This window comes from Podarcis muralis, chromosome 8 (genome assembly GCF_964188315.1).
Source record: "Podarcis muralis chromosome 8, rPodMur119.hap1.1, whole genome shotgun sequence".
Taxonomy (NCBI): domain Eukaryota; kingdom Metazoa; phylum Chordata; class Lepidosauria; order Squamata; family Lacertidae; genus Podarcis; species Podarcis muralis.
This window is the reverse complement of record NC_135662.1, coordinates 57,389,566-57,413,563: the sequence shown is the minus strand read 5'-3', so window position 1 is coordinate 57,413,563 and position 23,998 is coordinate 57,389,566. Positions and strand designations below refer to the sequence as shown.

General features: G+C 42.6%; 1 protein-coding gene across 2 annotated transcripts in view; it reads left to right on the top strand.

Moving 5' to 3' along the window:
• Nucleotides 1-1,194: 1,194 nt before the first annotated feature.
• PARD6G (par-6 family cell polarity regulator gamma) overlaps nt 1,195-23,998 on the top strand; it is a 68,440-nt gene continuing 45,636 nt past the window's right edge. The window contains exons 1-2 of one of the 2 annotated variants that reach the window (XM_028737547.2): nt 1,195-1,552; nt 21,515-21,737. In XM_028737547.2, the coding sequence (XP_028593380.1) occupies nt 21,614-21,737 (124 nt within the window). In that variant the 5' untranslated portion in view covers nt 1,195-1,552; nt 21,515-21,613. Of the gene's footprint in view, nt 1,558-21,514; nt 21,738-23,998 lie in introns of both variants that reach the window. The other variant, XM_077933224.1, reaches the window with a different exon arrangement.

Sequence of the window (23,998 nt, the reverse complement as noted above, 5' to 3'; positions counted from 1 at the left end):
GCTGTAAAGTAGTCACCATATACCCCACACTTCTGCTTGTCCTGTGCTTAGAAAGCCTTGGCCCGATCCTTTCAAAGGGGAAAACTGCTCTTTAGCTCTAAATTGGAGCAAACATCAATCCAGAGAAAACCCGAATTGCCATAGAAAGTTCCATGTCAGAGTGATTCCCCCCTCCTCCCTCCAGAAGTTTCCCAGCAAAAACACACTCTTTAAAGCTGAAGCAGAGCAAATAGCACTCTGTCGAAAACACCAATTGTGCTTAAGCTTTAAAGAACAGGTTTTTGCAGGGAAAGTTCTAGAGCGAAAAGTACTAGAAAAAAGTACTCCAACACAAGAGTTTTAAAGTGCAGAACTGTGTCTGGAAAGAGTGGTACAAAAGTTAAGTGTGGATAAGTCCTGCGACTGAGTGCTAAAAAGCAGTTTTACTTGGGAGAAAGGAGCAGGACAAGTGTGGATATGCCCAGTTTAGTAAAAATGTGTTTGTGTAGTTGTGTGTTGTTTTTTTAACAAACATGCCCTATAGAGAATATCAGGACTTTCCTAATGCAGTGATTCACCTGAGGCAGGAACCAGAAAATTGGGATTGTTCTGGGTAAATCTATCACAATGAAAATATACATTTGGGCCAGTGTGCCTGGTATAGAATCACAACACCTTCCATTGCAAAACAAAAAACAAACAAAAAGGCAGTTTATCTTTATTGGTTTATTACACATAGTTGTGGTTGTTTCTGTAAAGATCCTGGTCCTGTGCATACTTGCATCAATATCTTCCAATGTTAATAGACTTGCACGCCCTCATATGCAAAAATGATCAAAAGAAAGTTTGGCGTATTCACTGGAAGAAGAAGAAAAAGGGAATTTTGCATTCACCCATATTACAAAGAAAAAAGTTTTATGTGACTTTTTTTTAAAAAGGAAGCGACTTTATACTCATTAACGCAGCAGAGTTTGTTGCTTTTTCAGACCTTGGTGCGACACTGCCCACTGTTGAGCACCCGGCCAGCCAGCTAGCTAGCTGAGCAAGTTAAGCAAATATTATCATTATTCTGTCATAATCCGCAAACGCGCGCCCTCTGGCGGCCAGGATGAGCGACGGCGATGACTGCTGCTCTGGGGGTTTTGAAACGGGCGAAGACTGAAAGTGGGCGGGTTTCTGATGGAGGCGGGGCCCAGTCCTTGCTGCTGCAGCCGCCTTCCTATTGAGTCAGAGGCGCGTTGCGAGCTGAAAGCGATTGTAACAAACAGAAGCCCGAAGAGCGAGCTAGGCGGGCGTTCTGATTAGCGCGCTGGGACAAAGTAAAAGAATCTCGGGAGGCTGAACGTTCCAAAGAAAGTTACATTCCAGGGTCGGAGCAGCAGCAACAAGCGGCCGCCCGGGGGGCACTTTCTCACGGAGGCGGTGGGTCTTCCCAGCCCTTGTTGAGCGAGGGCGAAGAGGAGGAGGCGAAGGACGAGGGGGGGTTTCAAACTGGGGGCCGAGAAAATGAATCGGAGCTTTAATAAATCTCAGAGTCTGCGGTATTTTGGCTACGGCGCGGTGGAAGTGAAAAGTAAGGTAAGGACAGAAGGAATAGCTACTTGCAGCCCGGATTAACCTTCCTTCCCCCCCCCCCCGCCTTCCAGTACCTTTCCCCCACCTCCTCTAACTTCTTTTTAAAATGAATGGAGACCCCCCCCCCATCTCCTTGCATCCTCCCGCCCCCTCCCCTTATGATGCTTTGTCTTGCGTCTGAAAAAAACGAGATTGCTCTAGTTTTCCACCGGAGGGAAGAAACTCCGGCAGCAACTTATTTTTTTCCTTTTAAACGTGTCTGCGTCAATTTATGAAAGAATATAAGGGGATATTCTGCCCACCAGCCCCCCCCCCCCTTGACTTGCTATGAAACACATGTTTTCCCTTCTCTCTCCACCATAGGGGACGTATCCCATAGCAACTTGTCCCGAGATCTCTAGGGTGTTCGTCGTGAGGGGTGGGTTTACGTCTCCGCCTGGACATTTTCCACCGATTTTGTTTTTGTTTCAATGTGGCTTCGGGGGCGCCTGGATCTTTAATCTCCGGCTTCGTCGGCTTGCTGGGCTCAGGCGGCGATCGCGGCACGTTTCTTGCTGGTGGGCCGTTCACAACAAAAGGGCTTTCCAACTAGGGCGGCGGGAGGTGGGGTGGGGGGAGCTCGGGGTCGAAAGAGGAGCAGGTTAGGCTCGCTCAGATCTGGATTAGTGAACCTCAAAAGAGGAGGGCTGATTAGAGGGGGGATGCTGTTGCCGCAAACTCCCCCCACCCCCCACTCCTCGCCCACGCGCTCGCGGTCGAGTTAAACTTGATCGCCACTCGCGTGCGAGTGAGTGAGTCCAGTCCCTGCAAAACGCTCGGCTGCCTCTGCTTAACGTTTCCCATTGTTCCTCCTTATGGAAGTACTTCGAAACCTTTGTGTTTTGGTTTGAAAATATTGCCGTGGACGCGGGAAGGGACGACTGGACTGCAGACACGGGGGGTGGGGTGGGGGTAGAGTATTATTTCTCTCCCCTGAATGCAACCCTCTGGACTTCTCAAGAAACGCCAGGCAGCCTGCTGCTAAATCCCATACTGGCCCTCTTGAATCTGCTCCTGGCCTTGTTGCTGCCTTGCAGGTCTTGAGCTCTGCGAACTCGCTCTCTTTAATTCGTGTTTAAACTTGTTTGGAGAGTAGTAGACTCCCTTTCTCCCTCTCCCTTTTCCCGGTGCCACCTGATCTCTCAGCTCTTCCTTCGTCGCGGGTGGGGTGAGGGGAGGAGGGAAGTGCTTGCGCGTTACCAAACGTAGTCTTCACGTTTTTGGTGTTTCCCGCTGAAAGGACACAACTCTGACTTTAAGTGCATTCGGATCTATTTGCACTACACCCTCTCAATCTGTCCGCCCCACCCCAAACTTGCTGTCTTTTTGAAGAGGCCTTTAAGTAAAGCCTGCCTTTCTTGCCCTAGGACGAAGGTGTAAACTTGTAATGAGGGATAAATTACAGGCATCTCAAGTCTATGCTTGGAATTCTGCTTCATAGCTCCAAGAGCTTCCGGTTTTCAGATAAATCAGCCAAGGGATGGGAGGGGACCATAACATAAGAAGAGACTTGTTGAATCTACCCAAGGGTCCATCTAGCCCTCAGATGATGTTTGCATACTCTACACCAACCATTAGCCCCCATCAACATGGCCAATGATGGGAGATGTAGTCAAGCAACATTTGGAGGACCAGAGGTTGCCCGTCCCTGATCAGTTCCATAAACCAGCCAACCAGGTGTAAGGGGTGAAGGCAACAACTTTTACCCCATTTATGCTCTTAGCCTTTGGTATTCAGAGGCGTATTGCCTCCCAACATGGATGTTGAATTTAGCTGTCATTGCCAATACCCATTGATGGAGATACCTGACATGAATTGTCATTTTAGAAGCTATCTAATGTAGTGGCCATCGCCACATCCTGTGGCAGTGAATTCCGTAAGTTAACTAGGTGTGTGAAATAGCACTTCCTGTTTTCATGTGTACAGATAGATGATTTTGGCGAGGGACTCAAAGTTCTAGTAGTAGTAAGGGGGGGGGAGTAAGAATGCATTTTGTCTATCCTCTTCCTACCATTCATAATTTTGTAAATTCCTGTTAATTCTCTCCCCCCCCCCCTTGGACTAATAAGAGCACTTTAGTCTTTCATCATAGTGAAGGTACTTGAGCCCTTTGAGCATAGTGAAGACTTGCCCTTTTGTGTGCTTGCATGGCATGCCTGCTATGACAAGTTTGCTAGAGTTGCCATATTTCAAAAAGTGAAAATCTGGATACAAAAGTAGTTGAACATTTTTTTGCAAAGTTGCTGCGTTTTTGGGGGGGGGGGAGGTTGTTGCAAAGTTTGAGTTTTTGAGCTATTTTTAATGCAAATCGTCAAACTCTACACTATTGACATGGACTGCCATATGTCTGGACTTTCCTGGACATTGCAGTGATTTCTGCCCAGACGCTTTCAGGGGGCTGAATACCAGCTATGTCTGGAAAATTCTGGACGTATGGCAACCCTGACTTAGCATCATTACATCCCAAAGCCCCTGTTCAAGCAGGGGAGGCAGCTATCCTTGAAACAGCATGAGACCAGATTTGCCCTCTGCTTTTGTCAGGAGTTGTGCCATTCCAGGCAGCTTACCTATGACAAATGTATGCGTGGTTTTGAGACGTATGTTAATGAACTACACCAGAGAGGTGGAGTAGCCATGGCCCTCTCTAGGTGTTGCCGGACTCCAGCTCCCATCATCCCCAGGCATTGTGGCCAGTAATCAGGGAAGGATGATAGGAATTGTAGCCCACCAACATCTGGAAGGCCTCCTCTTTCCCAAATCACTCTAGCCTCACCTTATCTGTATTCCTACAGCTACCTTACTTTCCCACCCACTTTTCTTTCTTTAGTTCTCATTCTTTATTTTATTTGTTTATTTATTTATTTATTCTTGGCTTTGCCTTCCAAACTTGCCTTGAACGTGTAAGATCCACAGCAATACCTCTGGGTAGGGGTTGCATCGCCTCTGTGTTCTCAACAGCTTATAGAAAAATGTTTAAATGGTGGCAAGAGTCCTTCTGTGGACAATGCAAGCTGAAATTAGAAAGAACTGGATTTTGGTTCCTGTTCTGCCACTGACTGAGCAAATTCCTCACTGTTTCCCCCACTTTATTTGGTCGTTTAAAGGGGGGTGCACTAAGATATGCCCATGTTTGTTGGACTCTTTCATACCAATCAGTGTTGGCCAACAAGGCCAGTGGACAGGGATGATGGGCGTTGTAACCCAACAACCTCTGGACAACCACAGGTTCGCCATCCCTGTTGTGAAACCAACAGAGGTCTCTGGGTATTGTAGATTTTTATGTTGTATGTTAGGGATGAGTTGCTTTTCTTTGTTTCAAAATTCTGGGTGCTTGACTTTACTTTGGGTGAAGTATAGGGAAGTGGGGAGGCTGCCTTGCACCCAGCCAGACCATTGGTCCATCTGACAGAGGTACTTCTGTTGCATTCTTGGAGATGCTGGGGATTTGAATTTGGGACTGTCTGCGTACAGAGCAGATGTTCTGCAACTGAGTTGCATGAAATAGCCAGCTGGCTGCCTTTCCCCTTCATATTCCAATAAATCTTGTATCTCTCTCAACGGTCTTAGTATTGTACATTTAGAACACAGACTTCTGAGACTTCATTGCAGTGCAAGCTCTGATAATAGGCAGTAGAAAGGCCATGCTGTCAGAAGTGTGAGCTGTACTTAGCATCCTTTGAATGAACTGTTCTGAAGGAATAATTTGGTTGTGTATATGTAAATACTAGTCCTTAATCCCTGTCACCCAGACTAGTTTGCTAGGATTCATACAGACAATCTGATATACACATAAAGTATGTCTATAGGTAACTGTTTTGGCTGCCTTATGTTACTGCCTGTTAAACCGGAAGTGCTTCATAATGATACAGTAACATTTTTAGTGATACAGTGTAGACCCTCAAGGGACGCGGGTGGCACTGGGGTGTAAACCACTGAGCCTTGGGCTTGCTGATCGGAAGATTGGTGGTTTGAATCCCTACAACGGGGTGCGCTCCCGTTGTTCAGTCCCGGCTCCTGCCAACCTAGCAGTTTGAAAGCACGTCAAAGTGCAAGTAGATGAATAGGTACCGCTCTGGCGGGAAGGTAAACGGTGTTTCCGTGCACTGCTCTGGTTCGCCAGAAGTGGCTTAGTCATGCTGGCCACATGACCCAGAAGCTGTACGCCGGCTCCCTTGGCCAATAAAGCAAGATGAGCACCGCAACCCCAGAGTCATTCGTGACTGCACTTAACTGTCAGGGGTCCTTTACCTTTACCTTATAGACCCTCAAAGGCAAGGTTTGACAGTTGCAACACTGATGGTGTACCATTCATGTTAACTCCTTTTCAAGAGTATTTGTTTGACCAAGTACCTGAAGTAGTTATTAACCAACAGCATACCTCCTGTGATATGTGAGTTTTCCAGTCATGCTCAGAAGTACATACAGGTTACTAGATGTAAGAGAGTAGCATACTCTACACAATCAGTTACTACTGGTGGTATTCTGTCACTTAACATTGATTCCTAGGACTGTTATTGCTACCATCAATTACACTCAAGTTGTATATTAGAGTAGCAGTCATAATATATTGAGTGCCTTGGTGGTGGAATGCTTTCCTGTTAGACATGACTACAGGACTAATGAAGAGAGAATGCTACGGATGTTTGTTTTTTAAAATCATCTATGGCATGAGGTTGTGACATAGGCTCTGTGTGATTTACCTGGAAGGCAGGGCAGAGGTTGTTAGACAGCTTAGGAAAAATGTTGTTTTGACCAAGAGTAACATACTTTTGGATGATTAACTCCACACAACTGCATTTCTAGAAAATTGATTGATTGTGACGATTAGCGTCCTTGTTCTCAGGTCTTGCTCCAGGCAGAGGTAATGTTCCTCACTAGAGTCTTGAGAAATATTTAAGTAAAGGGGCTGCCGGACATAATAAACAAAGTATCTCCAAAGTGTGTACCTTCTCTGCTTTGATATGAGAAAGTACTTCAACATGTAGACACTTTCATTGACTACGACCCTTCTGGTAGTGATTCTTAGACTTTACTCCAGGCAGTGTTAGAAACTCAGATATATAAACTAGGTGCCAAATGGCTCCTTAAACCAAGGTTACAGTCACCTAAATGGAATGTCTAGTTCCCATTTTGGGGCAAGGCGGCTTGGAGATCGTTATTTTTCAAACGATGGATTGGCTGTGATGAATTCTCAGTTAAACATCTAGCTAGTTCAGATGACAACCTTGAGCTAGGTGAAGAATGTTGGGAACATAAGGAGGAAAAGCCGCTTGATCCAGGGACAGTCCACATATATATTGGCCTAGTCCTACCTCTTTTTCCTAATGGTGATTCCTGCTCCTGCTCAAGCTGCACAGAAAAAGCAATTTGGTTCCAGAACTTCATTCTGATTGTGCATGTAAAATATAACTGATAGAATTCTACAGGATGTGTGTGAAAACAATCCAGATCCAATGATCCCCAGATGGTGGAGGTGCCAGGTGGCATCCTGGCTCCCAGGCATCTTCACTTGGTCGCAAGTGGTCGAAAGCCAGATGCAAAATGCACCTGGCTAATTTCGAACACAGATTCCAGGACCGTTAATGTCGACCAGAGATGGGGAACCTATGGCCCTCCAGATGTTGTTGGATTCCCTACTCCCATCGCCCCAGCCAGCATGGTCAGGGATGATGGGAGTTGTGAGCCTCCAGATGTTGTTGATCCACACACCCTGCTACAGAAAAGTTGTGTTTAGGCTTCTTTGTACTGAATTGCTGTATGTCTTGATGACTTGCAGTTGAATGTCTGAAATGATTCTCTTGAATCAAAAGTAACCGCATTTGTGGTGATGTGATGAGATGTATCAGCACAGGGCCCATACACACATGCCAGTCATCAAATGACAAATATACACTGAGTGCTTAAGCTTGTGCCTCTGAAATCCTTAATTGCAAAAACTGCTGTCCAGGAAAGAAGAGAATGGCTTCTTCAGCTCGGGAGGCACGTTATCATTAAAGTACAGGTGGTTTTAATCCACATAGTTGTGTGTTGGTGGTGTTTAATTCACTGGTTTGGAGTGGCATGTGAAACTTAAATATAGTGCTTATATTTAAAATATGTCAAGGTGGATATTCAGCAGTGATGAAAAGGCTTTTCACTGCTTGGTGCAGATGCCTTGAGAATTGTGGAAATTCTGAACTTGTCTTTTTAAGTTCATGTTACTAATTTTGTCAGGTATATAACAGATGGTCTTCCATATGCCAAATGGCGGATTAGCACTGAAATTTACCTTACTTGTGGGAAAACTGTAACAGTTATTTCTGATTTAATTGAGAGACAAAGTCAGCATTTTTGTAGTAGGTGATGAGAAAGTCTCACGGTCTCACTTGGACTGGTTGGGTTGCAGTTTTATTCTGCGCATACTCGCCTGGGAGTAGGTAGCACTTCCTGCTGAGTAATCTGACTGTGTCCAGACACGCATACGACTGGGCTGTTCCATCTCCAAAACAAAATGTTAAGTAGAGCATGGTAGTTCTGATAACACTCTTGTGAGAAGAGGGCACCCCATCAAGTTTTCTTTCTTCTTGAGGGAGGTGTTCATGTTCTGGAACAATAAACCTATAGTGACTCAAGGGTTTGTGTTGGGATCATTACTCCAGAATCCTGTTTGGAAGCAGCATTAAGTAGATATGATTGGCAGAAATGTGTTTCTTCTTAAGTGCTTGGCCCCACATGCATTAAGTATGTCTGTCTATCTTTAGGTCTTTATTCAGCAGTAAGCTGAGTATACAAGAGTGTTGAACCCTTCGCACCCCCTGATTTTCCTGGAGAGTGCAGTTGGGGAGGCAAGAGCTAATCTCCCCAGTCCTAAATTTATTGGGGGCACCCCAAGGAAAACCTCTGGGTATGTGTTGGTGACCTGTGAAGTCAGGTTCCCGTTCTTGTTTTATATGTAAATGGGATGAACACATGAATGGTGTCTCCATTGCGTTTAGTTTGGCCTTCTGTTTTTAGGGGGAGATGGTAAGAATGGATGTTTCCTTAAATTTAGAAAGGTTTGTTTAGGGCACTTTGTGACTTAGGGTGGGCACTGAGCGGAAACACTTTGGCTTCAGCTGTATTGTTTGAATATTTGCTTCTTGCTATTGAATTTCTACTTGTACGCAGCACTTTTTAGCGCTTGGAAAAGCAGCTCATAATTTATGAACAAATAACATCCCATTAGGACTTGGCGATCCATCTGTAAAAATGCATTGAGCTACTAAGGTATCTGTTGCTCTCCATCGCTTCCTGTCTGACTTAGGTGGACATGGGTGTCTTGCTAATGAAGTGAGCAACTGTTTAACCACACAGAACAAGTGTGTCTCAGCTCCGTTTTGCAAATAACTTATTATTCTTAGCCCAGATGGCCTGAAAGAGAAAATAGCCATCTTACAGGTGGCATGTACTTCCCTGCCTAGTAGCTATTATTATCTGCCATAGGTGGGTAGCTGTTTGCAAGAATGATCTTGACCAACTTGGCTAGACTGCTCTAGATCAAATGCAGCTCAAAATGCCACTTGGGGTGTGCTGTTCTTTCCGGCCGATGCCTGTGCCGTCATCCTAAAAAAAATAAATGGGTCAACTCATCTTTTATGTTGTAAGCGCCAAGACTTGTGAAAACCTGTCTGGGAACAAGAAAGTTGAGAATGCGAACTCATGTTTTCTTGTTTACCCTCCAATGCTTTAGCCTAGAAGAAATGGGTATGAGTGGGCGCAGCCCTGCATCCTGGGCCTCCAGATGTAATCAGGAACTTTGTTTATTTGAAAGGAGAAGAAATGACAAACCTGGTAGGGGTAGAATGTTTGTAGTACAAAAATGTCATTTCTGCAGCGCACTCCTTGGAGACTAGATTTGTTGCCACCTCTATTGTGGCCCTCTTGGCAAACAGAAGGCACTTTGGGTCTCCTCCCAACCTTGTTCCAGGTGTAGATATTTATTTCCCTCACCCCCCTTGTTCCTGATGTGGATATTCACTCACCCCTTCTTCCCTAGCAGGGTGTGGCAGCACCATTTTGTGGTTTGCCCCAGCTACCAAAAGGTCTTGGTTCATCCCTAGTCTGCCTCCGTCTGTTTTCAGATGGACACACTGCAGGGTAATGCAAAATCAATGAGCTTTTATTTTCAGAATGAAGCCAGTTTCTCAGGAAGCACTTCTTGGGGTGCAAAATATAAGCGATAGATCTAGATGGTACATGGACTGTGTAGAAAAAGACAAGTACTTGGTCTCCATTGGTTCTTGAATAAGATGTTGTGTGTATGCAACGCGAGTCTTTTTCTCAGGGAATTGGGAAAGGAAAGGTGGCAAAATCCATGTTGGTTTGAAGTGCTTCTCGATAGAGGTAATTAATACTTCGCAACTGCAATGCTTGGAGAGAGATTTCAGTCACTAACTTCTAAATTCCTAAGTCATGGGATGAGCTTTGTGTTCTGGGGTAAGCGACTACAGATTCTTGCATTGTCCTCTGCAAATCACTTGAGATTGTAAAGGTAAAGGGACCCCTGACCGTTGGGTCCAGTCTCAGACGACTCTGGGGTTGTGGCACTCATCTCACTTTATTGGCCGAGGGAGCCGGCGTACAGCTTCCAGGTCATGTGGCCAGCATGACTAAGCCGCTTCTGGCGAACCAGAGCAGCGCACGGAAACGCCGCTTGCCTTCCCGCCGGAGCAGTACCTATTTATCTACTTGCACTTTGACATGCTTTCGAACTGCTAGGTTGGCAGGAGCAGGGACCGAGCAACCGGAGCTCACCCCGTCACAGGGATTCAAACCGCCGACCTTCTTATCGGCAAGCCCTAGACCACAGCGCAAGATTTCTATCAGTTGTGCTGGAATTTTGGAACTGTAAGTATGATGGGGAAACCTGCGGCTCTCCAGCTTTTGTTTTCCAATGTATTTCTTATCAAGTGTGGCATGAGCACATTTTTATTATGAAACCACTGATTTGGATCAACATTGGAGGCCCAAGAGTCTGAGTGTTTCAGTTGCCACATCAGTAGAATGTCCTCCTTACTTTTTTATCACTGTTAACTTTTTGTTGCCTGGTGAAAGTATAGCTTTTTTTAAAGGGTCTCACTTGAGTATTCTTGACCTCTTGGACTTCTGTGGAAGAAAGGCAGGGCACAAATCTTTTAACTATATCTTTTTTCCTAAATAGAAAATCTAATTCAGCTAGGGCAATGAAAAGCATGCACTATAAGACTGCATCTTTCCTAGTCCATATGGCAGCTCCTATTTTTTTCCAGCAAGTCGTATATCCTGTATTTGTATGCCTTCCTGTGATGATAAAAGGTTGGGTAGCTTAGTTATACCTGACTTTGGTTATCTGTTTCTACTGTGGCTAGAAGACTTGCTTAAATTCAGCCAATCAAGAACAGCTTGGGCTTTTACACTAACAAGTTCAATGAAAGATTATTATCTCGACTTGTTCTTCCACTCTTTTATTCTGTGGGGCCAGAACTGCGACAGCACCCTGAAAATCAGGAAGATCTAGTTCTCTAGCAGTTTTGACTAGTCATGTCTTCCACTTTTTTTTTAGCATGTGCTACAACTCACAAAAAGCTAAATGTGTGTAGGGTTTTCTTGGGATGGGTGGGTGTTCAACTCCCATACTAGCTACTGTTGGAACCAGCCGTTATTCATCATCACTCTGCTAAACTGGTAGCAAAAGCCCTTTCTGAGTGAGAAATTACATCTGGCTACATATAACTTGTCGAAAAGGGATCTTCCGTTCCTACATGTAAGCCATACAATGCACTCTTTAAATTGCTGTTAGATTTTAAAACCTTGCAGCTGGAGGTGGTTTTGTTTCGCATTAATTGCTCAGACAAAGGGCTCATCTACACTTTTGCTTTGACCCATATTTTGAATTGTATTCTGTATCAATTAATTCCCCTGGGGTCTGAGAGCTTTTCTTCTTGTTCCACTGCTGTGCCTTGCCAAACTTACCCGCTGAATCAGATTTCATCAGATGCATGGGAAATCTGGAGAGATTTTGCATAACCGAGTTTGAATTCAGCAGGTAAGCAGTAATAGCATTGCATTTTTAACTATTTCTATCCCCACCCACCCCAGTTCCATATCTTTTACCAGAATATATTTTATTGAGAAAGAGAGATAGAATAGCAAAAAGAAAAAAGTGCATATACCATTTACATGCTTCTTAAAAGTGATCTACCAGAAAAATATCTTAGTAGATTCCTGTTCTAGTTCTTTTTGGATTTACAAGCATCATTCTCTTTTAAGATAAAATCATGTATTCTGAAATTTTCAAGGTTCACAAAGTAATAGATATTCCTAAAGGCTCAATAAGTACATACAAATTCATGCAACTGTAGTCTGATGGCCTCCTTTAAAAGGGGGGGGGGCTATTTCTGCAAGAGTTGATCTGGAGTGGGAAGGGCCCATTTAACTCTTTGTGTGCCCTTTCCTTTCTCCATTTTGCTCCCTTCAGGTGTTTCATATGTGCACATCCTTGCATTTGACTGTCTGCAGTGGGAAAAGCTGCTTTGCGGGAGGGACTTTGCCGCAGTAGGGAAAGCATTAAGCATTCTGCTGCTACTTCACACCATTCTCTCCAAAAGCCGAGTTTCCTCTTTAAAAAGAGCCCCCAGTCTCCAGCTGGTGCATTATATTGCATGTAATGTACCACCTGGCCCTAAGGAAAACACTTAGCTGTGTCAGTCTTGTGAGCTGGGCTTCAGTTAAACTCTTGTTTGGAACGTGCATTTTGGTTCCAAGGATGTTGAAACAATGTGTCTGGTAGGCATAACCTGTTCAATGTGAGTTGTTCTTCAAATGTTGATCCACACTTCAAGCTCCTGTCACTTGTAGTTTTGGGACAGACGCATCAATGAGGTTTCTGTGAGAAGCACATGGGATACACAGCTGAATTAATATGCTGAACTGTCACACTTCTTGAGGTATTGGAATTTTGCTAGTATTTTAGATAATGTGTTGCATTAGTTGGACATAAGCTGATGCAGGAAGGGAATTGTGAAAATGGGCATGATTTAAGTATTGCCTGTAGAATTTTAAACTGTGAATACATGAATACATTCCCCCGCGCGCACACACACACCTCACACCTCTCTTTGTCATTGTATTTTTCTGCTGGAATTATTGTTTGAAATGGGCAGAACCAGAGGGTCTCATAATAATTACCTTGTGTTTTTTTACCCAGGTAGGTTTCTATTTGGAGGAATCTCCTGTGGCAAAAAAATATCAAAGTCCTTTAAGAATGCCTTTAGAATAATTAATTTCTAGGTGTACCTGATAGAAGCTAGTCTTCTGAGGATAACTACCGTGTGACAGAATAGCCTCTAATCACGTTTAGGTGTAACGGGCTGTTGCCACATCCCTGCCTGTTTTGCTAGCGCGATGTTTTCCATTTGACAAGTTGTTTGCTGATTTGGGGATATGACTGATGATCTGAAATGGGAAGGAGATAATGTCTGAAATTAGGCCAACTCCCAGCGTGCAAGACCTGTCAACCCACAAGCTTTCGTTTTGTTTTTGTAAGGTATAGAAGGGAAGAAGAATTCTGAAGGTGCCTGTCCAGCCCCTCTTTTGTTCCACACCATTCTACTCTTCTGTTCTGTTCTGTTCTGTTCTTTATTTCTTTTTAAAGGGACTACGCTTTATAACCAGGGCCTCTTACCGTGTTGGTGTCAGGGATGAGCAAAACAGACTATTTCTGGTCTACGTCACTTCAGCATTTGTTATCCCATAAGTCAGGCATGTCCAATGTCCATTTTTGGGGGCCGATTGATTTAATCCGGTTGGCCCTCACGCATGTTCACTTCATCAAATCCGGCCCTCTTTGAAAAAAGTTTGGGCACCCCTGACATAAGTCTTTTCTGTCCCATTCCTGCATTCATTTAATCTGCATATAATCTTAGTTTTAAGGGACGCAGGTGGCGCTGTGGGTTAAACCACAGAGCCTAGGGCTTGCCAATCAGAAGGTTGGTGGTTCGAATCCCCGCGGCGGGGTGAACTCCCGTTGCTTGGTCCCTGCTCCTGCCAACCTAGCAGTTCAAAAGCACCTCAAAGTGCAAGTAGATAAATAGGTACCGCTCCAGCTGGAAGGTAAATAGTGTTTCCTGTGCTGCTCTGGTTTGCCAGAAGCGGCTTAGTCATGCTGGCCACATGACCCAGAAGCTGTCTGCAGACAAACGCCGGCTCCCTCAGCCTATAGAGCAAGATGAGCGCGCAACCCCAGAGTCGGTCACGACTGGACCTAATGGTCAGGGGTACCTTTACCTTTACCTTTAATCTTAGTTTTATCTTTATGTATCTATCTCTTTGAGAGAATGGGTGCTGGAATATTTTTGCGAAGTGTGAAATTCTGTGGGTAACTAAGTTCTGATTTATACATTAGCCCGTGAGGAGCAGATTAGGTCAGTTCAAACTGGAATTTGCAGAAACCCAAGCATCCCTATCAGTTTTGCCCCTGGATTACGCTATGGTGCCAATTCATGCAACAGATGAAGCTCTTCCCTGTGGTTGGAAGGTCTTCCATGCAACAATGTCTAGATTGTTCTGGTTTAAACTGTGGATATTGTTGGCTCTCTGCAGTAGTTTGGATTTCTGACACATGCTGAAGTCAGTTAGTCATTTGGCAGTTCTGTCCTGTGAACAACAATCACTAGAGTGGAGCAACACTGAGAAAGCTTGTGTCTTGTCTTGCTTGATAGTGTATTATCATGAATACAATAGTAGAGCCTGCTAATTTATACCCTAATTTTTGAACCATTACCATAAGGATGATACATTGTAAGTGTCTCCCATTACCTGGCCTATATGCCTTCTCTGCAGGCAACTTTGGAAAGTGTGTATACTTTCTTGAACTTCTAGTAATTTAAACTTCTTCTTTTCTTGAAAAAGTGAAATAAAATGCATTCTCAACTACAATAGCTTTAGAGTTCAAATCCCAAAAAAGGTATTTAGCCTGAGCTACTTAAAACATTTGGGAGATAGCCATTGCCTTTTAAAGTTTGTGTGGTGTCAGACTCAGGATTAAATAGATAGCAACAGTTTTGAGCAATCTTTCCTCCCTCAGTGTTTCATCCATGATGTGCTGCCAGAAATAGAAAACCTTTGGCTAGCTCAAAATCATAGAATTGTAGATTTGGAAGGGGCCACAAGGGCCCTCTAGTAGTTCAACCCCCTGCAATGCAGTCATTTCACTGGCAACTGATAGAAATCCTTTTTAAAACACCATTGCATTTTAAAAACAGCAACAATAAGTTGATTATTCAAACCATAAGGAATGGGATCCAGACATAAAAAAATAAACCACATTGTTTATATTGCTGCTGTTCATAAATGAAGACATGGTGCCAGATTTCAGTCAGTTCTGAATTTCTTGGGTTTCTGGATTGTTGTGGAATTGCCTAAACAATCATTGTGTGAGCAATTTTGGCCTGAATTTTTATGTTCCCCTCCAGCATGAGGAGCATATTTTAAACACATCCACTTGCTTATAAGCCTCAAGTCTTTTAACAATGGCAACCGACTAGGAAGTGTTAATAAGTGAAGACACTGTAACGAGTGTCATGGGGAAGACGGTTCTCTTGGAGAGAAGGATCTCTGATTTTCCCAATTTGTGTTGTGCTGCTGCTTCTGATAGGTTAAATGTATGAGGTGGCATTTGTGCACTGTAGGTTATGCCTCATACATTGGGCTTTACTTGTAGGGCTCTTTCCAGAAATGTTGGTTACTAGAGTGGTACCTCAGGTTAAGTACTTAATTTGTTCTGGAGGTCCGTTCTTAACCTGAAACTGTTCTTAACCTGAAGCACCACTTTAGCTAATGGGGCCTGCTGCTGCGCTGCCGGAGCACAATTTCTGTTCTCATCCTGAAGCAAAGTTCTTAACCTGAGGTAATATTTCTGGGTTAGTGGAGTCTGTAACCTGAAGCGTATGTAACCCGAGGTACCACTGTACTGCTGTAGAAACTATGATGAGTTGATGTGTCGGGAGCAGTGTGGGGTTATTTCACCTCTCTGTTGTCAGGAGGTTTTTTTCAGACATCACACCTTGTTTGTGAAAATCTCTCCTCCATGTTCATCAGTTTAGCTAGCTTTCTGCTTCATTCTCAGTTTGTGTTTCTACAAATCTTGATTCTCACTTGATTTGGCAGCAAGTTTAGATAGATCTGTTAACAAATTCAAAACAAGCATCTCCCTTGCTCCATCATAAATCTTGCAGTACAATACATAATGCTGTAAAAAATTCTACTGCAGTGCCATCTAGATGTACCAACACTTCTCTGTTGGAATTCTGGGGTGGCATATTTTACAGTCTTCTCATGCTAAAAAGGCCTTATGCAGGAAGCTTCATGTTGATGCATGGAAGTAATTTCCCCCAATATGTGTTATATAGTTAAAATTAAGCAAGTATTGACTGTAGTGAATCCTGGATCAGTCCCACTAACTTCTGGCAGGCTTCTCCCACAGTTAATTTTTGTGACTACTAATGGCACCAGCTCTTTGGGTTTTGTGGGTCCATGCCAAGCGAGTGCATTTTATTCTCATAAAAATGCAGCACTTCTTTACATAACTTGAAATAATATTGAAAACAGCTGTGAGAATATGGGCTTTATTGACATAAACACGCAACTTCAGCGCTCATATATGCTGCCAGGGTTCTTGAAGGCAACTCCAGCAGGAATCTTCAGAACAAATGGAATTCAATTTTCACCTTTCAAAATCTATTTTTTTATTATTATAAAAAACCCACAATTGCTTATAAAAGATTTGGAAATGTTCACCTTTTGCTGCAGTTAGAGGAGTATTCAAAGTACCTTGTTTCTGAAAACCAGTTACTAAGAAAATTGTAGCTTCTAACTTGCCCTCGCTCCTGACCATTGCACAACCATTTGTGGTACATAGCATGAGCTCCAGAAATAACTCGGTAGTTTAGTATAATTGGCATTTCACTGTTCCTCTTGGCAGGCCATGTCATAATTTCTGAGGAGTCATCGTAAACCACCTTCTCTTCATGATGACAAAAGTATATCATCTGCCAGAGTAAATATGGGTGCTTCATTACAACATGTGTGCTGCTAGAAAATGTTCTGCATGTTGTATTTCTGAGTGTGCCACTAATATAATAGGAATAGGTCCATCAAGTATCTGTGTTGCGCACACACTAACTGGAAATTTTTTTCTTGAAAGGTGGACTATCCCCCCTGTGCTTTCAGATACCTAAGAGCCACGGTGAAGCAGATTGATGGCTCTTTTAATAGAGCCTAATATTTCCCACAATGGTCAACTAGATATCTCTAGTAAACCCATTGCTGGATCCATGAAGAGCTTGTGTTTCACAGTTTAAACCATAAATCTATTTTTGGTCCATTCTGTCAAAGGCTGTCATGAACTCCATGAAGGCTGCATAAAGCTACTTGGGTTCCTTGGCATATTTGCCAATTAAATGACTAAATAAGAAGCCCCTTGCCTAAAGCCTGCCTGTTCTTTTGAGAGAATATTTCTTCAGCCCTAGTGTTAGAAACTCAGAAATATAAGTTAATCACCAAATGGCAACTTAAACCTAGGTTATGGTCACCATAATGGAATGTTTAGGGAAGCTTTTAATGTTTGATGTTTTACTGTGTTTTTAATATTCTGTTGGGAGCCTCCCAGAGTGGCTGGGGAAACCCAGCCAGATGGGCAGAATACACACACACACACACACACACACACACACACACACACACACACCCTTTTCCCAGTGAAATTTGTTGTTATTTATTTCATTTTTATACCACTTTATATTTTAAAGAACAAATCTCAAAGTGGTTTACAACACATTAAAACATCACAGAAAACAATCAGAAATAAAACAATTCCAAGCTTCAAGGGAAATATTTCAGATCCTTCTCTAAGTGACATTTTGCTTTCCTCAGTCGCCAACCTGGCATTATGTGATCTCCGCGTGGTCGCAATTGGACCCACGCCAGTCGCAAATTGTGCCTTCTGCCTGGCTAATTTCTAATGCTGAAATCAGCCCAGTATTTGAGCTTATTCAGAAAGAAGCTTGAACACGATTTTTGAGACAATGTTTAACAGATTTAGTAGCTTGTAATTTTGGAAGGCATTTTAAATCACACACACACCCTCCTTAAATTTTGGAGCTGTAGCATTTCCCAACCTACTTCTTTCTGACCTTCTAATCAGTTTTCTAAGATTACGTATTGTGCCCAAGTTTTAGTTTCTCTGTAAATCCTTTTTTTTAAAGTTAAAACGATTAGCATCATTTGCACATGCAGATTGTTGTATCGAAACCATTTGACAAGTGGCATTCATATCACATGAAACAGAGAATTTGCCTTCGTACGTTCTCTACCCCTTGTATCGTCCCTAACGTTGATTTTATTATGGGAATAGATGAGATTTCCTGTTGTGCTAGGACAGGTTGGTTCCTTAGACATCTTTTGCTGTTTGTATCTGCAAATCGACCAGACGGTGACTAATACTGAGGGAGATTCTTAGAACGAGGGGTCATTGTTTGAAGAGCAAGCATGTGTAATACTATTTTGTTAGTCACCGTTCTCGCAGCACTGTCAGCCTAAATTACCGTCAACCCCGTATTGCCCTTCCTTCCCTTGCTTTTAGCTTTGCGATGTTTGCGTTAGGCAAGTAGGCCAAAGTAGATTACTGTACTTCATTGTTCAAAGACTGCTCTAATAAGTAGATTAGGTTCCCATAATGAAGGATTGTTCTGGCTGCTGTTTTAGTGTAGCCTGGGTGATAGGCAAAAGAACACCCTTCTAAAAGCCATTTAGCACTCTAGTGATAGGAAGGTTCAAAGCAGTTGAGGAGACTAGTCTGGAAAAGGCCTTTTGAGATCAATACCAACTATGAGGTATCCTGTTTCTTCTACTACCCAGTGCGCTGCTTAGTAATATATCATTGCTGCTCACCAGCCTTTAATTAGGGAAGAGGGGAATGGAAATAACCTTTTTAAAATAAAAAAAAATGAAAAATGAAACAGTTGGGATCCAAAAGTATGTAGCCTGAAGAGAACGGGTGGTTAACTTAACAGGCCAATGTGTTCTCGCATGCTTTTTATTTTTAGCTTGCAGCCTTTATGAAAACCCTTCAAGCCAAATTGGTCATTTCTGCTATGGTTCTGCTAAGTCTCTGCATCAGACTTTGTAAAGTGGGAGGGGGGCTTTGTGACCTTCACACAGGGCCATAGCTAGGGGGTGGTGAGATGGGCGCCCTGCCAGGGGCGCAGGCAATGGGGAGGGCGCAAAATCGGCTAAAAATATGTCTGTAAATATAAATATTGATTATTGCCTCCTAGGAAATAGTTTTAAATAGAGGGTAAATTGAATGGGTGGAAGGGGGGTTGGAGGAGAGGCAGAAAGAAGAGCTAATTTGTCCATGGCTGGGGGGCGCAATCTGGACGGTTCTGCCAGGGGCGCAAGGTCACCTAGCTACGGCTCTGCCTCCGCATGTGTGTTTGGATGCAAACCTTTAAATATTTACTCCATCGGTTGACCTGACTTCTTAATTTCTAGGTTCTTATGAAGGGTTACAATTGTGTCTGCCCAAAAGAATGAGACTTGTATTGCTTTATTTATTTATTTAACCAAGTTTCATTGTAATGGTAAGCAAGCTTTCCAGGCTTCACTGAACTCTTTAAAAAAAAAAAAAAAACATTTTCCTAAAACTCTTCAGATAGGAAGAGTTGTATTAAAAAAAAAAAAAGCTTTCATTTCTCACGTTTGGGCAAGTGTTGTATGATTGTGATTTTATGTGAGATGAGTTGCTTCTAACGAAAAGAGATGCAAAAGTCAAAGGACAAACTCTTAATTACTGTACTTAATATACAGTACTGTATAAACATTACAAAGGATAATCGTTACAAAGGGGTTATTGGGTTGTTGTTTTTATTTTGATTATATATTTTGTGGTTTTATATTTTGATTTTGTTCTGTAAACCGCCCTGAGACCTCTAGGCATAGGACAGTATATAAATTCAATAAATAAATAAATGCACAAGTCTGTTCACTGGGGTTCCGCCTCTAAACTCATTTCATTTGCTATTAATTTGTATACTTCATTTCTATATTGCCATACACAGTTTACAAGAAAGTAACAACAAAATAGGCGTTCCTGGATTCCGCCCCCCCCCCCCCCCCGCCGCCGCCCTTGACACTGCTGTTTGCACCATACACAACCCTTCTGCGTGCATGGCTGTGGGAAGATTTATCTGCAGTGTTCGGATTGGCAACATTTCATCAAATCTTTTCCCTTTTACTGACTAGTTTCTTAGTGGTTCGTAACTTCAAATCAGAGTCCTTGACAGCTAAAGACTAATATACCGTATTTTTCCATCTATAAGACGCCCCCATGTATAAGACACCCTCTATTTTTGCGGCAACAACCAATCACCAGCCCCCCCTTGGCACTATCCGTGTATAAGATGTCCCCTAATTTTTGACATTATTTTTTATGAAAAAAATCTAGTCTTATACATGGAAAAATATGGTACTTCTCCAGCTCTGACTTGTTCACTTGAGTAACAGTTTACTGATGCTTGACATCTCCTAATTTCCATGCTTCCTTTTGCAATGAGCTGAGGGTGCTTATCAGCATCCCAGTTAACAGTTTCAAATATAGCCAAGGCAATGAACATGGAAATTACCTTTGTAGACTTTCTTCCAAGTCTCTTAGGGCTACATGAATATTAAAATGCCTGAATTGAAATTAGTGTTTGTTAAGAACAATTTAATTCCACCCAATTTCCCCCTCATTAAATTAACCTAGTGTGTTCCACATCTGCATTGTTTGCATGACTATCATTCAGGGAAACTGTCTCAAAAATGTCACCTAGTGACTTCAGTGGAACTGACTTCCAACATATTTGGAAGGATGTACGCCCACAGGTGGGGAGCCTTTTGGGTCCATGAACCAGATGTTTTTCAGGCCCTGGCCCCACAGTCCAAACCTGACAGGTGAGTGAAGCTGCCCACCCATCAATTATCTGGTGTCACAATGATATAAGATAACTAGGTGCTTTGAAGTCCCAATGTCAGGACTTCAAAGCACTGCTCAGGGATTTCAAGCTCCTGAGGCTTTTTTCCAGGCATTGGTTATGTGAGCAAGTTCCATTGCAAGGAACTCTCTTGCACAGGCAATCTTCACAGAGGGGAATATGGTGTGGGCTTTGTAGGCCTGCAGAGTACTTTACGGTCATCAACAGTCTTGGGAGTCCCAGGCCTCTTCAACATCAGAAATCTATGTCATTGGGGATTCTGTTTTCATCAGTAAATGGAGAACCAAAGTTCTTATGTCCCTCAAAAACCTGGCAGGAACTGATCTTTCAGAGTGGGCCTCTGGATTTCCCAATTGTTGGTCAAATTAGGGAAGTGAAAAAGAATCAATTTAAAATGAACTTCTGGGAAACCTTTCAAGAGCAATTTGCTGAAATCATGAGGTATAGTAAGTAGCAGGAGAAAACAGAAGCATTGCATTTTGGTTGACATGTTTTTGACAGGAGGAAGGAGAGAATAAGCAAATTTGTTCTAACTGGTTTGGTGTTATGTTTTGAATTGGCAAACCATAGTTACAGCCATTTGTCTGCCTTGAGAAATTTGCTGTCCCAAGGACATTATAAGTGCAGAAAGAATAGTGCTTTAGAAGTTCAAACCATGGTTTGGATTCTAAGCTATAGCTAGTGCAAAGCACGGTCTAGTACAGTGTTTGAATTAAATTTAAAAAAACAACTGACCTCTTCCATCATCTTAATATCCTGTACAATTAGAAGGTTGCAGTTTGAAGAGCACATAAGCTACTTAAGAATAAGAACAGCAGATGTGAAATTTGAAAGCTTCTGTCACCTTAAAAACCCTGACACCCATTCATCTCCTCTTTTCCCCTTGATTCCAGTTTGGTGCAGAATTTCGAAGGTTTTCCCTGGATCGTTTCAAACCAGGGAAATTTGAAGACTTCTACAAACTGATTCTTCACATCCACCACATATCCAACATGGAGGTGATGATTGGTTATGCCGATATACATGGAGATCTCCTTCCTATTAATAACGACGACAACTTCTTCAAGGCTGTTACAAGTGCAAACCCGCTGCTTAGGATTTTTATACAAAAGCAAGGTAAGATTAAATTATCACTCATCTGCTGAAAACATAAACTCCTCATTTTTTCTTACTGATTTCTAGATTTTGAAAACCCCTGTGGAGAGTAGAATCCTGTTTGTATTGGCTCCTCAACCTGGATATTTGAGTGGGGTGGGTAAGTTGTTGTTAGGGAAATAGCAGAAATATATCGCAATGAGGCACAAAAGACTGCAGTGCATCAGCATATTTTAATAGCATGCACTCAAAATAATTTGCATATTCCTTTCATTAATATGACAAGCAGCAAGCTGTCGTTAGAGATGCTGCTCGTGTATTACTGTTTGGAAATTCCTTCCTTTATATGTAGAAAATGTAAGTTGGCCCTTAAGAAATCTGAAATAATGGCTGAAGATCAAAGAAGGTTGGATGCCCAGCCAACAAGATTTGTTTTGCTTCTTTCACTATGCATCAGCTCATGAGAGATGGGGGTGGGAATTCAAGCCTGCCAGTACTCCAACTTCTCCCTGCAGCCATAATATTTGGGAGCAAAATGTATGCTAGGACTCTTTTATTTTTAACAGGTGTCTCTTTTCTACCAGAGGAAAGAACCATATATGGAGGCTCTGTTTCGCCCTCTTCTGCATTAGCAGTCCCTACTAAGCATGGTTTGATTGCCTAATTTATCTGTTCTTAAAATTTATTAAGTAACAGGGCAATCCTATACTCCCAGTGGTGACGTTAACATATGAGAGTGCTGGAGGTGAAATAGTTAAACAGGTTACCCAATCAGAACCCAGGGGGGTGGAGTCAGAGGGACTATAAAACCAGCTCTGGGAGGGGCGAAGAGGGGGAGTTCGTTGGGAGTTGGGTGGTTGGTTGGAGTGGGAGTGAATTGGAATAGGGTCTGTGGGTAAGTTGAGTTAGTGATGCGAAATAAACTGAGTCAGGAACAGTTAAGAGCTAGGAAGACAAGTAAATATCTGAGAGGTGGTTTAGTGAGTGAGAGCAGGTAGCGGGAGTTATAGGTCTGGATAGGCACCCCATGATTGTAATTGACTGAGACTGTTTATGAAACCACACTCTTGTTAAACTGCAATAAATAAACAGAAGTTTATGTTCCGATTTAACCCTGACTGAACTCAGTATTTTACCAGGTAGGGCCTGGGTGGTGGCAGCGAGAAATAAAGTGGTGGCACAGGGATCAATAGACGGTGAAATGTCTGGGGACCTTGTGTGATCGCCACACCAGCCATATAGGATTGCAGCTTAAAGCATGTTAGCAGTTCGAAACAGGATTGCTGAAGCATATTTAAGCTGCTGTGTTCCAAAGCTTGCTTAAGAAGCAAGTGACTTTGAAACAGAGCCAAAGGCAGGGCAGGCAGCCTTGAAATAACTAATGTAGTAAGAAAAATGAAGCAGCACAATGGAGAATAAACTCTTAAAACAGAATAGAGTAGAAATAGCAGGAATAACAAACAAGACAGATCACTCTGGGGAGCTTCTCACAAATGCTCAGATGTTGCGAGACTGGCATCGTGCAGTGAGGGGCCTGACAGGCCTCATAAGGACTGCTGCTGCCCAGCAAGGACTGGGGTGTCTTGGGAGAAGTTTCATTGGAAGTTTTTGCTGTTGTTACTGATATTAACTTTTTGCATCTTTATTTTTATGTGGAAATTGTTCAGTTTGGTTATATAGTTTTTAATGTGTTTTATTTGTTTTTATGACTACTTTGCTATATTTGTAATTATGTAAATCTTTTCATATTGTAAGCCGCCTTGAGCATTGTTTTAACTGTGGGAAGGCAGCATACTGTACAAATAAAATGATGATTATGATGATGATGTCAATCTTTACTCATACAGATTGATTTTGATGTAGGGTAGTCAGACTTTTTGCAACTGGAGTGCGCAAAAGTTTGCATTGGTCCAAAACCACCGCAGTTTTATTACATGATGATACATGGGGTACTGGATTGGGTACCATTTTCCTGGATTCTGTACCTTAGTCACAAATGACTAATACAGGTATGTGTCTGTGTTGGCAAATGGGCCCTTAGCTTTGAATTTAGAAGCAAACCTTGAATCAGAAGGAATTATATCTAATTTTCCTGTGCCAGCACCAGTTCAGATTTACCTGTGTTTATGTATCAATTCTCCTTTGTAAATAAAATAATATAAATAAAATAATAAAATAAGGGGTTGTTACATCTTAGATAGGGGACTGGCAAGTTTAGAACCAGATGACCTGACATGGAATTGTTACAATGACCCCATTTTTTAAAAAAAATGCAGAAAGGG